The 16847-nt window shown below is 45.5% G+C and overlaps 1 protein-coding gene and 1 long non-coding RNA gene across 6 annotated transcripts in view; one reads left to right on the top strand and one right to left on the bottom strand.

Moving 5' to 3' along the window:
- The window catches only part of SUSD6 (sushi domain containing 6), an 83191-nt gene extending 74689 nt beyond the window's left edge, over positions 1 to 8502 (top strand). For all 5 annotated transcript variants that reach the window (XM_014252134.2, XM_014252136.2, XM_005522546.3 and 2 more), the window contains exons 7-8: positions 1090 to 1511; positions 2499 to 8502. In XM_014252134.2, coding sequence (XP_014107609.1) covers positions 1090 to 1511; positions 2499 to 2524 — 448 coding nt within the window. In that variant the 3' untranslated portion in view covers positions 2525 to 8502. The remainder of the gene's footprint in view (positions 1 to 1089; positions 1512 to 2498) is intronic.
- A 5066-nt stretch (positions 8503 to 13568) lies between these two features.
- LOC148183996 (uncharacterized) lies at positions 13569 to 15503 on the bottom strand. The gene is made up of 3 exons (XR_015772960.1): positions 14412 to 15503; positions 14052 to 14205; positions 13569 to 13911 (listed from the first exon to the last, which is right to left on the bottom strand). It is a non-coding gene; the product is annotated as an uncharacterized LOC148183996 (long non-coding RNA).
- Between the last annotated feature and the right edge of the window lie 1344 nt (positions 15504 to 16847).

The raw sequence follows: 16847 nt of genomic DNA, 5'->3' as shown, positions 1-16847 counted from the left end.
TGGAGGGGCCAGAGGCACCTGTTTCTTAGAAGTAGAAACCCATTCAGGTAGTTGGGTTAGACCTTTGTTTTGGAACAACTTAGCTCCTTGCTTCTGTTCCCTCTTTTCATCACCTCAGTGACATCTCTGCCCCATACTACTGATCCAGTGCTTTTCTGGAATGGTGGTCTGTGATACCCACCTGCAGTTCTTATGTGCCACCCAAGGAGCGACTTCCTTGTGCTTTTGCCTTGGCTTTGAATGGAATAAGTCACGATATTTACTAGCCTGGCTATAGATCAATTTCCTCTAGCCTTGGATAGCTGCTGAAGTCTGTCTGGGTGTATATGTGCACATCTTTCCCAGACTGCTTGACCAAAAATTAGGCAGTACTACTCTTTAGATACACATGCAAGTCCGCCATCCTTCTCTGCGGTGGGAGGAGAGCCTTCCTGGCGTGGGTTTGTGGGCGAGAGGAGGGACCCAGCCATAACACTGCTGCCAGCTGAGGCAGACACTTCAGCAGTGGGGAGGTGGAGATGTGGGGCTCTGGAGTCTGCCCTTTTATGAAAAGGCCCAAACTACTAGAGAAGAAAAATTTTCTCCCAGGCCTTATGAAACCAGGTGATTCACACTGTGCCAGAGCTGCCTTCCCCATCCTGTCAGAGGTTATCTGGCCGGCAGCAGAGGCAGTGGAACAGGCAGTGCTGGGTAGTGTGGAATGTAGCAGTACACCAGGCTGGAATCGACTGTGCTCTTTGCTAAAGGCACGGAGCAGAGGCATGACCTTTGTCAAATTTTGCTGTGGAGGTAAGTGAGGTGAGGGAAGCATTGTAACCTTTTCAGCCCTTGCTGCTAAATCCATCGGGTGCTGCAAATTTACAGCCCGTGCTCGTGTTTAATGGCAATTCATCATAGGGCTCCAAGACTGTGCTTGCTTGACGTTGTTAAACCACTAAGCAAGTTTCTATCCTCCCCTAAGTGTTGAGAGTTAGAGTTCTGCTATAGGAGGTTACTGGAGTTCTTGGTAAGACATACATAGTGAAATAAATACTCAACTTAATTTCTTTTTTTCTCCTCCCCCCTCTTTGTTCCTTTCCTTTTTTTGAGGCGAGACCAAGGTGTGTCTGGAGATCAGGTCTCTATTATGGTGGATGGTGTCCAAGTGGCCTTGCCATCCTATGAAGAAGCAGTATATGGCAGCACAGGGAATTGCATTCCACCCTCGGACTCCCGAGTGCAGATCGTGCTCTCAGAGGGAGCTGGACAGAATGGACCCAGGGAGATGCAGCAGCCGGACCAAGGGGCTCACAATACCTTTGAAAGAGAAGATGAAGCCCCTGGACGTTCCGGACTGTGTGAAGCCAGTGGCTCTCAGCGCTCTGAAACTGTTCTTGTGCATCAGGCTGCTACCTCTTCCTGGGTAGCTGGCATGGCTAGCAGTAGACCTTTACACAAAGAGGTCCAAGATTCAGAAAGCAGTGACATACAGAGCCTTTTATCACTCACTTCCTCTGAGGAATACACAGACGGTAAGTGACTTGTGCAAGGAACACTAAATGGGACCTGTTTAAGAGTAGGGTCTGCAGCTGACTATCTAGGGTAAAAAATGACAAGGGATGCCCCTATGTGTGTCTGCCACTAGAGCAGCTTTTGGAAAGATCCAGTCTCTATAGCATGTTTCACCTCTTAAATATGCCAACAGTATTTAATACCTTCTTCTGAAGAATTTGGTGTTCTCAGACTGGGAGCCTAGGGCAGTCTGAGCAAGATTGTTTACTGCTTACTCTTGTTTTAGCAGAGGATTTTCAGAGAAATCCAGCCTCCAGCATCATAGTGCTAAAGCAGTAAGATAACTGTTTGTAGAAACTAAGTTGGTGGGAGTGGGAGGACATGCTTGGAGTACAAACCTAGTGATGTTTGGGCTGCTTAATTTTTAGACTATTTTAGTAAGCAGCTTTCTGCCACAAAGCATTCAGTGCTGTAGCCTTAGCCTGCAAAACCTAAGAGGGATGTGCTTGAACTTACTATAGAGGGTAGAAGGGCAAGTCTGTTGAACAGACAAAACATCTTTTATTCCTCACTTCTGTGCTGTCCTGAAGGAGTGGCTTTGCAATGCCAGAGATGATGTGAAGGTGTAGCTGAAGGTTGCTTCTGCAGGGACTGCTGTGTCTTAGGCAGGAAATGTAATTGGCTTGTAGATAGCTCAGGGCAGAACTTCCCCTTTCCATGGTATTAAGAGATACTTTGTGCTAGGAGGGTAATGGAGGACCAGGTAGACACTCAATCTTTGTCCTTGGAGTCTTTCAAGGCTGGAGCTGGTGATAGTCCCACTTTCAGAGGCAGGTTGGAGCAGAGTCCTCTAGAGTTCCTTTCTGCTGTCATGTGATGAGAGGGAGACCACTACATTGTCATGTTATGAAAGTGAGAGCCTGTCTTGTTTTCAATGGTAATTTTTCTGGTGTGTGTTGAACTGCAGAAGTTTGACTACTTTTTTTTTTTCTCACCCCACCATTCAGATATTCCCTTATTGAAGGAAGCATGAGGTCTGCTGTGTTTCTCTAGTCTTCTCCATCTTGGATTTCTTCCTCCTCCCCTCTCCCTGCCTTTGGGACAGAAGCACTCTGTGCAGTCTTCCCCATCCTCGCAAGCTGTACCCTGGATACCTCCAAGAAGAGATGCCCTCAGCTGAAGATCCAAAGGATGTTACCAGGTTGCCTCCTGGATGCACCAGTGGAGTTGGTGCAGTGCTGGCTTCCCCATTCCATCAGCATCAGGGGCTCAAGGAACAGAGTGGATTTGAGCTCTCCTCTTCCCCAGCCAGATGTTTGACAGCAGTCTCTGAAGAGCTGCTCTTTTCTTGTGCCTTTCTCCTCCTCACACCGGCTTGTTGCAGCTTATCAGCCTTTCTAGCCCTTCTGCTGCCCAGAGAGCAGGGGCTAAACCTGCTTGCTCGCTGGGTGCAGACACAATTTAAATATATGTATACATGTTATATAGGCTCTTCTTCCAGCAGCCTCTTTGTGATAGGGCAGGACAGAACACCTCAGTGGGACTGAAACTGGGCTTGGGAGGGATCGCAGTTAAGGGGCAGCTTGTGATGTCTAGAAGCACCTCAGATGAGATGGGCTGCGTGGCAGCTTAGCCATGCAGGAACAGTTCACTGAGAATTGCTTAAGCACTAAAGGCTGAGAAGTCAAACATGTAGGAATGCCCTCTGTCCCATCTCTGCGGGAGTCCATTCCTGAAAATCACTTTTGTCTCCTTCTTCTTCCTCTACCAGTGCAGCCCACTGGAAGAGGTTCAGGTGTTTGAAAATACCAAGACAAAAAAAATGACTGTAGGTAGTGAATTCCTAGTGCCATTGGTGCAGTCCCAAATTCCTTTTCCAGCCACAGTAGGTACTTGAACCCTGGGTAGCTACCATCTCATAGGCTGGTGTGTCTTCCTAGCTTCATTCAACAAAGGGTCTGCTGGTTTAGCCAGGTGGGCTCCAGTGGGCCCATAGAGAAGGGCTCTTCCCCTGCTGCTGGGGGTAAGCAGCATTTGTAAAGCTTCTCCTAAACAAAGTGCCAGCCTGTTGCTGTGAGGGAAAGTCAAGTACTCTGATGGCAGTGCTAGAGGACACCACAGCTCAGTCCTGAAGTTGTAAGGATTGTTTCAAGTTCTGGTAGTAGGGAAGGGAAAATTCAGAAATATGCATACCTCTGCCCCCCACAGTTATCTACAGCAGGTCAGACTGTCCGTGTTGGGACTCTGTAACTGCAGGAAGCCACATTTGTCTGGGGTGCGTGGTCCAGTGCAAGTGCTGTGGTGGTTGTAAGATCCCTCACTGAGGTCTGGACACTGTTCCATGGGATTGGTTTCAGCAAGAAGAGTTGGCTTCTTAGATGCTGCATGTACCTTGTCATAACTCTCTTGAAGTAACCAGGGAAGTGTTTGCCCTGTGAGAAGCTGCTACATTTTTGAGTTGAAGGAGCAAAATGTCATGGCCTTACACATCACGTGGTAATGTACAGGTAAACAGGGATGTTGTCTTTGCTGCTTTGCTTTTGGTTTACAGTCCTCACCATCCTCATCCTCATTGCTATAGTAAAAAACATTACAGCACTTGACAAAAATGATACAACATCTTTATGTTGGTTTATGTGGGTTAGCTCCAGTTCTTTGAAATGGGGATTAGCCATAGTGTCCAGCTGTGTATTTGTTACTCCTTTTCCTGAATAGCTGTTAAATCCCAGGACACATGGAATAGTGTGTGTCTGTGGGTGGAAAAATCCTTTTTTCCCTTTCCTTGTTATAGAGGGATGTTAATTTAAAATTACAGTGTTTTAAACATCCTTCCCTGTTGCTCATGTTACCTTGCATTAACACAAGAGATTGATAAATCCCATTTGGGTGGTTTAGGTATTTTTGGTTCAATTTGGATGGTGAAAATCCTGTGTCATTTTACAGTGGGCTGTGGTGTCTCAGCTTCGAGCGCTGTAGAGGACAAATGTTGTTTACACATCTGCCATTGGAATTTTAAAACATAAGCATGGGGACGATTGTGTTTAGCTTTTTGACTGTTGGAAATGGTCTAAGCTTGAGTAAATTCTCCTTCATTGGTTTATTGGAGGGGTTGAGCAAGTGTAGTGGTAAGGGAGTGTGGAGGAAAGTCTGTGTGACTTTCCTGCTGCCTAACCAGCTCAGAGCAGGAGTTGCTTTTTATGCATTGAAGGTCCTGTCTGCTCAAACTGACCCTCAGCAATTCAAGGTATAGAAGTTGGGAATGTGTTGCCTTCCTGAAAGGGAAGTGCTGGGTTGGTGGGAGAAGCTGGAAGTTGATCCCAAGGCGTGACCTTGCTCTGGATGAGGACCTGCACCACCAGCAGAAAACATCCTCTGTGGCCTGGCCTCCTCTCTGCTGTTGTAAAACAAGCAACTGCCAGCTTGGGAGAGAAAATTCAGTTAGGGTGGGGAAGTAAAGAAGACAAGCTCTACAAAGAGGGAGTGTTTTAATTTCACAGAATCACACATAATTAACTAGGACCTTTAAGACCATCAAGTCCAACCTATGACCGAACACCACTTTGTCAACCAGACCATGGCACTGAGTGCCACCTCCAGGGATGGTGACTCCACCACCTCTCTGGGCAGCCCATTCCAATGCCCAGTCACTCTTTCTGTGAAGAATTTCTTCCTGATGTCCAGCCTAAATTTCCCTGGCACAGCTTAAGACTGTGTCACTGGTTACCTGGGAGAAGGGACCAATCCCCACCTGGCTACACCCTCCTTTCAGGGAGTTGTGGAGAGTGATAAGGTTTCCCCCGAACCTCCTCTTCTCCAGGCTGCACAACCCCAGCTCCCCCAGCCTCCTCACAGGATTTACCCTTCACCAGCCTCGTTGCCCTTGTCTGGATTCATTTGAGCATCTCGGTGTCCTTCCTAAATTGGGGGGCCCAGAACAGGACACAGCACTCCAGGTGTGACCTCACCAGTGCTGAGTACAGGGGGACAATCACTGCCCTGGTCCTGCTGGCCACACGGCCCAGGATGCCATTGGCCTTCCTGTTCACCTGGGCACAGCTGGCTCATGTTCAGTCTGCCATCAGTCAGTAAACCCAGGTCCTTTTCTGCCTGGCAGAACTCTTCCCCCAGCCTGAAGCGCTGCAGGGAGTCATTGTGGCCAAAGTGCAGGACCTGGCACTTAGTCTCATTAAACCTCCTATCATTGGATTCTATACAATTTTTTGGAAATGGCTTTACTAATGAATGGGGGAAATGCAGAGGTGGAAGAGGGAAATATGCAAGTGTAGCTATTGTGATCAAGCATAAACATGCAGCTTCTCTTGTCTTGTTGAGGGTAAGCCAGCAGGTTCCAGGCCAGTCTCCATAATCCCATCTGATGATTCCAGATCCTGCAGAAGAGCTCTGTTCACTGCAGCAAATCTTTTTCAAGGGGGAGGGAGAGCAAGGCCTCACTTTACTGGTTATCAAATGATTATTATTCATTCGTGTTTGTTTTAATTCTGCAGAGGCTGAAGGACCGAGAAGGCTTTCGGTAGAGATGTAGGAAAACCTACTTTGCACAGTCCTATCTTTACTTAAGGGAGCAAGGCCTGAAGCCTAAAGATCGCTCAGATGTAAGCTGTGCTCTGCCTCAGGAATGTTCATTATCTCTGGGCTAAGTGTGGTCTCTGTGGATTTTGCCATAAGTAGATGCAGCCTGAATCTCAGTGTTGTGGATGGGAAGCACAGAGGCTCAGCCTTGCAAGATGTAATACAGTAAATAGGTTTTTTCCCTGCACTGAGGCCACAGTGCAGGGAAAAAAGGTACAGTCTCGGTACCTTTTCTTCCCCCACCTGTGTCTGGCAAAAGATTTCAAAGGGAGGCATTTTTTCTTACTTTTTTTACGCCCAACACAATCATCTCATGCTCTGTCATATGTGCTGGATCCTGTGATACTCAAGAACATTAAGATTATTTAATTATATTCAGAAAAATAAAAATAGCACTTATTTTAAAGCTTTCCATTAATTTTGGAGTCTGATAGTTGGGAGGGGGAAAAGGGCATTTCAGAAATTCAGGATATTATGTGCAATAGAAAAACTTCCTTGCTTCTTTCCAGTTCCATAGTGTTTTTAAAAAATAAATGCAACTCACTGCAGTGTTTACAGCCCAAGCATTGTAGAACTGGACCAGCTTGAGAGAACCAGGATGTGAAGTCGGCAGTGACCCATGGGGAAGTGGGCCAGTCTCTTGTCAGGGTCTGCATCATGAAGCTCACCTCAAATGATGAGCCAGCTTGGACTGTGTCAGAGCCTCCTTCAGCCTTGAAGGGTGTCAGCAGCACTGGAGAGAGAGGGGTTTGTGTGTTCTGCCTTTAAATAGCTTGTGCCTCCCCATCATTAACTGCAGAAGACGTAAAAGTTAAGCCAGGAGAGATGCGCTGAAGCATGCGAGTTGTTGCCGAGTTAAAACATCATGAGTTTGGGAGGGAGAAGAGCTTAATGCATTTTTATCCTTAACCAACAGGGAAGTTGCTGGGTAGCAGAATGTGTACTCAGCAAGCAGAGTGCTTTTCTCCCCCTGGACATCTCTGCTGTGGTTTTTCCTTGGCCTTTCAGCTCCGGTGTGATGAACTGTTTACTGCATCTGGAGTCTTAATTTGGCCTTTCAGTGTGTGGAGAACTCAGGAAGGAAGAAAGCTGTTTCACATGCTTCGGGAAGAAACATCCTAAGATACTCCCAGAGGTGGATGACTTGGGTCAATACTGAGGAGTGGGGCTTAGAGAGCAACTGGCTCAGCTGCTGGAAATAATCTGGGATGGTTAAGTCATTTGCAGCAGAGAAAAGGGAACACAAGGAAGAGCTGAAAGTAGAGGTTTACTGCAGGCTAATGAGCTAATGCAATCATGACCAGGTTGTAAGGAAGCTTGTGCTTTGTTAGATGATTTAGCATACACCAGCAGGCTTGCTGTATATAAAAAAAAAATAATGTACAACTGGTAGGACACACTGAGCTGTCCTTGCTGACCTTTTTAGAACATACTTGCAAAAAACGTGGTTTTACTGTTCTGATAGCAGTTTAAACAAATAATCTGCCTTGTTACTCTATCCAGATAACTATTTAAAAAAATTTCACTTTGTTCTTTTGTATATAAATGCAATAAATTCACTTTGCACATCCTGCCTCACCCCGTCCTCACCCTTCAGTCCGTACCAGGGAACAGCAGATTGAATTTGCTCTATGTGAAAACCTTTGCTTGCAGAAGAACTTCATTAGAAAACAGTTTTTCTCTACTATAGGCTTTGAAAGTGCGAAGAGGTTTCCTAGAGCAAGCTTCATTTTAAGGTGTATTTTTATACAAGAAGTAAGCCTTTTTCCAGTCCTAGCACACCAGGACAGAACACACCACTTCCCACACTTCAGGGCTGTGTGTTCAGCACTGCTTTCAAACTCAGCCCTCTGCAGGTGATGTTCAGATCTCTGTACCCACCAGAACACGTTGTATTGATACTCTGCATATGCTTTCTGTAAGCTATGCTTTTGCTTCTGTCTTCGAGTGAGAACAGACAGAGGCAAACTGAGTTCTGCTAGAAAATGTTTTAGTTCAGATTCTCAAAGATGCTTCCCTCCAAAAGAAAACAAAGTGAAGTTGTCTGAAGCAGAAGTCCTATGATGTGGTGGGTAGACTGCTGATAGTTGCTGATGCAAGTGCAAGGGGAGCTTGATTGCCTTTCTGCATTAATCTTTTCTTTCCTATATGTGTTTTATTTTTATCTGAATTGCACCACTATGGAATTATTTGCAGAATGGTACTCCGTATGTATGTGGGATTTAAAACCATAACTGATGCTGTGCAGGATGTCATTCAATTGGTTTTATTTTGCTTTATTTTATATGTATTTTCTGGTATCCTGTACATTGCAGTGGGTGTGAAGATAGTATTTTAATATTTGTACAAAGTTTAATTTAATTGTTCTATGTATATAACTGCATTTCTAAATTAAAAAATTCTTTTGAAGTGAAGCTATAATTTCTTGTGTTTATTTTTTTTTTTTTAACTGCTTAGGCCTTGTAGCCTGGAAATCTAGCAGCTCATTTTAAGGATTATGTTGCAGTTGTGAAAACCAGGATGAAGCTTAACCTAGGGAAACTCAAATGGCTTGGGGAAGAGAGGTTCAGAGTTGGTGCAGCCTCAGAGGAATCATGTTTACAAGTTCAGAAGCAAAGGCTGTCCCTTGGCTGTCCTTGCATAGAATTCCTTGAGGAATGAGGCCAGGCTGGGCACGGGGGAAAGGTTTAAAGAGATCATGGATAGTATGAGTGGATTTCAGAGGGGAAGACAGGGTAAATATAATAAATGGCTAATTAATCTTGGAGTCTGTATAAGAACAGTATATATAGCAAGAGAGTGCTATTTTTAGAGGGAAGATAGCTTTCACTGGTGAAATAATAATCCCAAGTGCGTAGCAGGACAGTATAGGAGACATTAGAGAGATCTACAGATACGTGGGTTAGTGAATCTGTGACTGCAGAGGGGAGGCTGGGGCAGGCTCTGCCCTCTTCTGTTGTGCTGCACTGGGAGGGCGGGAGAAGCAGAAACTGACACCCGTTGTTCTTTCAGTGTGATATATTGTCCATTGCTATTTTTATTACTGTTTGTTTTGCTTCAAAAACTGAGGTAACTGCCTTTTCAGGCAAGTGTATTAATGAGTGTTCCTTTCTTTTAACAGAATGTATCAGTAATGTAATAGGAGATGGAGGGAGGAGATCCCTTTGTCCAGCTTGTTCAAAGCAGTCCTCAAAGATGTTAAGATTTTTGTGTAATTATAGACATGTCTTTTATTCTTTGGGAAGGAACAGCCAGGTTAAAGACAAGGGAAGGGGTGACATCCACCTTCCTCCTATTTCCATTTGTTCCAAAAATTATTTCCACACAGCAAGCAGATTTTACTGTAATTTTACTTCTGCAAAACTGGTCTGTGCATACCTTCCTGTACCAGGCAGTTGGCACGTGGGAGTCGTTGGCCTCCAGGAATTGTTTTTAATTATTGTTTTTCACTGGGTGATGGTCTGCTGCCACAGCAGTTCTGGCAGCCAGGAATGTGCCCTTCTTGACACGCTGGAAATTATTTGTCACCTCTGGTTTGTACTGGCAATGAGGAATGACTCCGGGAGACAAGCCTGAGGTGGGTGGTCTGGGCAATCTTCCTTGACAGCTGGCCCTTCGGCGGAAGGGCAAAAAGGCCAGGGCACGCAGGAGCGTCTCTGCTTCCAGAAAAGCAGCCTCGCCACAAAGACTGACCCCCGCCACAAAGCCTCTTGGAGAGGCTCTCTCAGGAGAGGGGATAGATGGGCTCCTGCCCTCCCCAGGCGTCCCGGCAGCCGGCACGGAGCGCTGCTTGGGCTGTTCCTGCGCGCCGGGAGCACAATGCCGGGAGCACAGCAGCCTCGCTCCCTGCGGCCCGCAGCGCCACCGTGGGAAGGCTCTGCCCTTCAGGCAGGCTAGCTCTGCCCCTGCCGGGACCCTCCCCTGCACTAAGAGCTCCCCCAGCCGCTGACTTGTCTTTAAGGCTGTCGTGAGAATGCAGGTTCCCCCTCCCGAAAGCGGAATGCCAGCAGGCTGTGTGCCCACCAGCCCGGTGCTCCACGTTAGCGCACTCCTCACCTGCCAGGGCCGTGTCACGGTGCTGTCACTGGGGAGCAGAGCCTGGCCAGGACGCGCTGCCAGCCCCCACTCCTCACCGCTTGTGGTACTTGGCAACCGCGTGGTCTCTCTTGGCACCACGCTGGGAAGCAGGGAAGGGGATGGGAAAGCACAGGCAATGGGCTTCCCAATTCTCTCTGTTCCCTTTTGCAGGACAGTGATGTTTACCAGCAAATTCTTGACCTTAACCTTCAGTGACACAGGCAGAGCTGAGCAGCCCAGAGGGTACCTTGGCAGAGGGTGATTGTTCTTTGGCAGCTCTTTGTCATCTGGACCATGCTGAGCCCATGGTGCATCTGTGGGACACAACTGAGGCTTTTCATGTTACGTCAGCGAGGAAAAAACAGAATTTGGGGCAGGAGGGCACAGACTGGTTCCAGTATTCAAGGCACAAACACCCTTGACTTCTTGTCCAGACAAGCTCCTCTGATCTGGCAGCTCTTTCAGTGGTTGGTGTGCTGAGTTTAGCAGCTCTGTGTGGCATGTAGGGTTTATCTTCCAGGCTCATGTATCCCAATGAGTCTGGGGGACCACTTCATGGGACAGACATGCTCTCCCTTGTCCTCACATGTGTCAAACCACAGCACCCAGCAGCTCAAGCAGCCAAGCAACACTGGGCACGGAGCTGATGCTCTCAGGGAACGAGTGGGGAGTTGTGGGCTGGAGCATCCTCTGGATACTGGAGAGCACCAGGGAGATCTGTCCTATTCATCGGGTTCAGTGGCAGCTGGGGGTGAGAGGACAGGTGGGAGAGCTGGCAGTGCACGATCCTCCTGACAGGTCAGTGGCAGCTGGGGGCTGGCTGGTGGCTGGACTGGGCAGAGCTGCTGGCTGCTTTGCTGGATTTGCTTCTGCCCTGGCTCTGCCCATCAGGCACATCCTCCACTAAGAAGGGCTAATGTGTTATCCATAATTAGAAGGTATATAATGTTCATCTTTAAAGCAACATTTAAAGTCTCCTCATGCTGAGAAGATCAGAGGCCAGATTTGGGAGTAGCAGAGTTTTCCTAGGGAGCAGCTCCTGGATGCGAGTCAGAAGTGGAAGCCTGGTACCTAAGGGTGCAGCTATGCTGGGTTTCCCATTTCATGCTCTTCTCCCTGAGTGCTGCAGGGCAGTATAGGGCTTCCTGTGGGTGACAGGACTCCAAACCTTCACAAACAACTTTCCTTCATCTCCCTGAGTGGACTGCACAGGATGGGAGATAGGTCCCTGTTTCCTGGAGATTCATTATCCTGGGTTCAGCTCTGCAAGACAGAGTTGTTACCACCCTACAGTCTCTGTTTCCCCTCATAAATGTAACCTGGCTCCAAATAATTGGTTCCTCCAGGAAGCTTTAAAATAGTTGATTTGTTAGTGAAATTCTTCAGTATTTCTCTTATTGCCTCCCTGTGCTTTTTTTCAACAGTTTTACAAATAAATGGGAATTTTATCTTTGTGGCATCTCTGTGGGTGAGAAGGCCCACACAGCCCTTGTTGATGGAGAGGGGAAAAAACAAAGCACAGAAAACTGAAGTAGCCTTCTCCAGGTCATACCAGAGGCTATGTTGCAGGCAGATAAACAAATGCTTTTAGTAACACCTTCCCCATGTCTTATTCCAGACCTCTGCTTTAGCTGTGAGCTCCTGTTCAGCACCTATGACCGAGGGATGGCCCCTTTATTCCAGCCAGGCTGTGCCCGAAGGGAGTGACTGAAATGGTAATTCAGAGATGTTGATTGTCCTTCTGGTGGAGCCTAATGCCAAGAGTAGCACCTGCTACGTACATAATCACTCTCTTCTTACTCTGCCCTGTGGCTAATGGGTTTGAGATAAACAACTCAGAGCCCTGCCCTCGGGTATCAAATGGAGGCCCTGCTGTTCCCAGCCTAAGAAAGTTCAGTGGGGACTCTGGCACTGGTGCAGGGAGGTTGCCTTCCTTGTTTGCTGAATTTTGGCAGCAAAATTAGGAATTTCAGAAGGAGGTGGTAAAAATGCAATGGATGTGGGAAGGGTGTGGGTGCAGGGGGACGCAGTACTGTGCCTCCGAGGCACTGGAATAAGGTTTTCTTGCTTGCTAGTGCAATAGAGAACAAAGTGTGTTGCTGTTTTGGTTGGTTTATCAGTTAACGGGCTGGTCCTGGTCCCAGTGAGTTGAGAAGCAAGGATTAATGCCTTGTAGCTTCCTCATGCAATTAGCGAAGACAATTATGAGAGATTCAGGGAGGTGAAATGTTTTTTCTTTCTTTGCTTCACCCTCTGTTCTGTATTTGTATGAAATCATCTTCCCTTTACACCTGGGATTACTCTTTGTAGTTTCTGAGGATGCCCAACACCGTTGCATTTTGACCCTTCCCCTAGGAGCACAAACCCACCAGCAGCAGCTTATTGCTAGCCTGAAGCCAAGGGGGTAAGGAAGGAATGTAAATGGGGGGAGAAAGCACTTCCCAGTCTCTGCAGTGTCAGGAGTGACACTGAAAACCAAACAAGGTCTCTTGGGCCATAGGGAAGACACTTCATCACCCAGGTTAATGACTCAGTTAATAAATTCTCCAAACACAATGCCTTTCTGGGCAATTGGTAGTTTCCTTTGAAATTTTCAAAAACACAAAGTATGACTTTTTTGCTTTTAAAAGTCAAAAATATCTTTCTTATTTAATTTGGTTCCATAACCAAGCAAAAGAAGTTATTTATAACTTTTATGTGTCTCCTTTTTAGTCTAGTGAGGGAGCAGGGGAATATTACTGCTTGAGGGGGATTCCTGCCCTCCCTGCTTCTTAAAGAAAGCTTGCCTTGTTTTAAGTGTTTTCTTTCTTCCTGTCTCCATAGAAAATATAAGGGATATGGGATCTGGTATTCATTATAAGCTCCCAACAGAGTAAGATCAATGAAACTTTAAATAAAGCAGCTGTGAGCCAGTATGTTATTTAGCTGTTGAAGTTAAAAATGTGCTTAACAAAAACAGAGCATAATCATTTGGTGAGGGTCTTTATTCCCTCTTTCAGAAGCTTATGTGATATTGTCTTGTGGCTGGTGCTTCATAGTCACCCAAGGCAGATCTTAACCAGAACTTTCATCTTTGTACCTATCTATCTACTAGAGTGTGGAGCCTAGATCATGAAGCACCCAGCTATTACACAGCCATGGCTACTTTTACCTTTGAAATCAGGGATGTCAGTTTAAGCATAACCCCACCCTTTTCTTCCTTGATTGTGAAAAGGTTTTGGTAAAACAAACAAAAAAAAACCTTTAAAATTGTCTTTTCTTTAAATAGGGAATATTTTTTTTTAAATGCTCTTCTTTATTTCCTTTTTTCTTCCTTTTTTGTTCTAGCTTTGGGAAAAGAGAAAATAAAAAACAAACCAGAAAAAAACCCCAACCCAAGATAGGATTGAAGCCCCAGTGCAGCTGTCAGGAACACTTCAGGTTTCCCTGTGTATAGAGTCTGGTCAGTGTGTTATACTTTGAGTGCAGAGCCCATCAGTATTTTGCCCTCTTCTCCTCTTCCATGAAGCTGCCTGCGAGAGCCAGTGCTTTATGTCCATATTTCCATCTCAGTCAGACAGCGGAGCTAGGGTCATGGAGAGCATTCTTCACCAGACAGGGAGTTAATTTTCCTTCCTCTCAGCAGCACAGTCCAGATCAGCAAAGGTTGATCAGGCCAGCCTTGCAACATGAATTCAGCCTAGCCTGAAGAAAAGGCCTCTGAGCTTCCAGGACATGCCCTCCCACCAATAGATAAGGAGGGGTGGGGGGCACCTGTGGGAGCAGCAACGTATTTAAGCATCATGATATTTATCAATTTTATCAGCTGTCTTGCAGCTGAGTCTAAGACATGGGAAAAACAAAGCAGGGGTCACACAAGACCATTGAAATGATCAGAGGCTGGAAGAACTTACAAGAAAAGATGAAAAGGGATAAATAAGTGTATCTCAGCTGTGCAGGGACAGGTACGGAGGGTTGTTATTGCTGTCCAAAAGGAACAGTCCCCAGGGAGGGAAGAGGAGTCTATCCTACTTCAAGGGCTTGTAACTCAATGTGACAGGAGTCATTCTGAAACATAAATATGGGTTAAACAGACAAAAAATGCAGTGCCTTGTAATGTCCTTTGTTAAACCAAAGTGACTTCCCACAGAGAGCAGCAGCAGCAGCAGCGACGCTCTTGGCTTGTCTCTGCACTGGGGAGGGGACATATTTTCCTGTAGAAAGGCAGAAGGCGGTGGTGAGGTGATAGAGCAAGTAATGAAGAATGGACTGACCTGCCAGGCTCTTTATCTTCCAGCTTTCTTCCCATCCAAAATAGCCTGTGCCTTCCCCTCCTCGCCATTCAATGCCTGAATTTGACAGTAGTCTCAAGAAAACTTTTCTGCTTGTGTATATGCTGGGAATTAGCAAACTAGGGATGCTGGAGGGTCATGTGGCAGTATCAGAGCCTTGGAAAAGCTGTTGTGGCATTAATTAATATACTGTGCAGCTCAGGGGGCTGCATGACAGAACCATGGCTGTTTTAGGGCTACAGAAATGGTGCCAAATAGAAAAGAGATCTGCACAATCACGTCTTTTGTTTTGGGCAGACACAACATTGTGGTGGCCAAGCACTTAACTCCAGAGAAGAAGGTGGAATATGTGCTTGAGTTACTGTGCTTTGCAGCCTGGCATGCACTGCAGCTCACTGCTCATCAGTGTCAGGGCTCTGAGATGAACTTGGCTCCAGCTGACCCTCATACCCTAATACAGGCCTTTAAAGTCTACACAGAGAGCAGCATGGTTCAGACAAATCCTTACACGTAATAAATAGGAGATGAACCACTACATAAGTCTTCCCCTGAGCCCTCCAGCTGCTGCACCCTGGGAGCAGCACCCACCTCACTTCTATATTTGCTGGTGCTGATGACTCCTTAATGCATGCAGATGAGAATGATTTGTGGCAACAAACACCCCCTTTGCTCATGAGGCTTCTTGAAGATAGAATCCATGTCAGAGGATAATACAATCCAAAAATCTGCTGAATTTTCTCTTACATTTAGACAACCTTTCCAGCACTTTGTGGCTGCAAAGGAAATTTTCAGAGAATGAATTGTCTTCTTGAGGGCTTGGCTAGCTGGCATTATGGGTTTGCAGAAAGGTGAATTCCAGTGTCCTCACTACTTATTCTTGCTCTGTGTTGTATTTGTCACATAGATCATGGGATAGTTTAAAGCTCAAGGGCCTGATGTTACCTAGTGGCACGGTCCCCAGTAGGGAATAAGCACTTCAGAGATAAAATGGGTATTGTGAGATGTGGATCTAGTTAGTACTCCTCTGTCAGCAGAGCTCTGTCAAAGGGGAGGAGTAATAGTTCTGGGTCAAAAAACCAAAGTAATTCTTATTAGAGTAGCCCTGAAAAATAAAACACAAGGAGAGAGAACAAGAATGAGAAGCTGGGTGCAGAAACCTCCAGAAACATGCTTGTCACTGAATTGACTGTAGCATCAAATTCTTAAAAACGAGATTCACTTAATAAATTATAAAAAAAAATTTAATATAAACAAAAAGACAATTAGGAGACAAAAGAAATAAAGCAAAGGGTTAAAACGGCGGGTGCCCTGGCGGGTTGCCAGGAACACACCTGGTATCTCAGGGATACCCTTTTTATCCCCCCCTGCTGTGAGGGGTTAATGCATATTCAAAGCGTCCCCTCCCTGGTTCCACCTTCTTAGATCATGCTTTTGTACAATTTTTATTTTCTGCTGGTCAGCATTTATTTTTTTGCTGGTCATCATTATTCTTGCTGATGAGCATTATTTTGGAGTTTGGTTTCCTTTCTTTTTGCAAATGATAAGTACTGATAACAGTCCGGGCCCATCATCCTTCCCCTGAGGTCAGCTGGGCTTCATATCTTCTGCTGATAACAGTTTGGGCTCTATTGTTCTCCTGATAACAGCTTGGGCCCCACTGTCCTTGCCCTCTGGGGTTTCCTTGCTTTGTACCTAGGAAATTCTTTTAAGCTTAAGACTTGTTAGCAAGCAAAAAGTACATACATAGCTAAAAAGTATTTAACATATAAGATTCATCTGCGAAAGCAAATATCACAATACAAATTTATAACAAAATGACATCTACAGAAAGATCATATATACATGTGCCTTTAGACAATATGAAAAGACCTCAGCATTGATATGAGAATGTTCAAAGAGTTACAATGCTTATATATAAACACACCTTTTCAAAGTAACTAGTGACATATAAATACAATGCAAATTATACATAATTCCTGGATGGTTAAACTGGTACTGAAAACAGTTTCCTTTCCAGCAGCATCTGTCAGAAGCCTGAAGGAAGCATTATGTCATATATATATATATATATATTCCAATTCCTTTCAGAAAAGGGAATAAAATCTTGTGATTTCAATGAGGATCAATTGGGCAAGCTTTGGTCCCTTTCTCTGCACTTCAGGTCATCACATGGCTTTTACTGGTTTTGCTTTGTTTCAGATTTTTTTGGTTTTTTTTTAGCATTTAATTTCTTCAACTTCTTCTTCTATCTCTTTATTAACCTTTCTTTCCTGCTTTTGGGAATTCAATGGGAATAATTTGGGCAACTTTCAGTCCTTTTCACTGCACCTCTTTTCATCTCAGTACATTTGGTTGTAGTCACTTCATGTGTTAATTTTCTGGGTTATTTCCACTGGATTTTATTTGATCATATCTCCT

This window comes from Pseudopodoces humilis, chromosome 7 (genome assembly GCF_049639895.1).
Source record: "Pseudopodoces humilis isolate 2021_Gansu_Grassland_sample_001 chromosome 7, ASM4963989v1, whole genome shotgun sequence".
Taxonomy (NCBI): domain Eukaryota; kingdom Metazoa; phylum Chordata; class Aves; order Passeriformes; family Paridae; genus Pseudopodoces; species Pseudopodoces humilis.
This window is presented reverse-complemented; position numbering and strand designations above follow the sequence as displayed.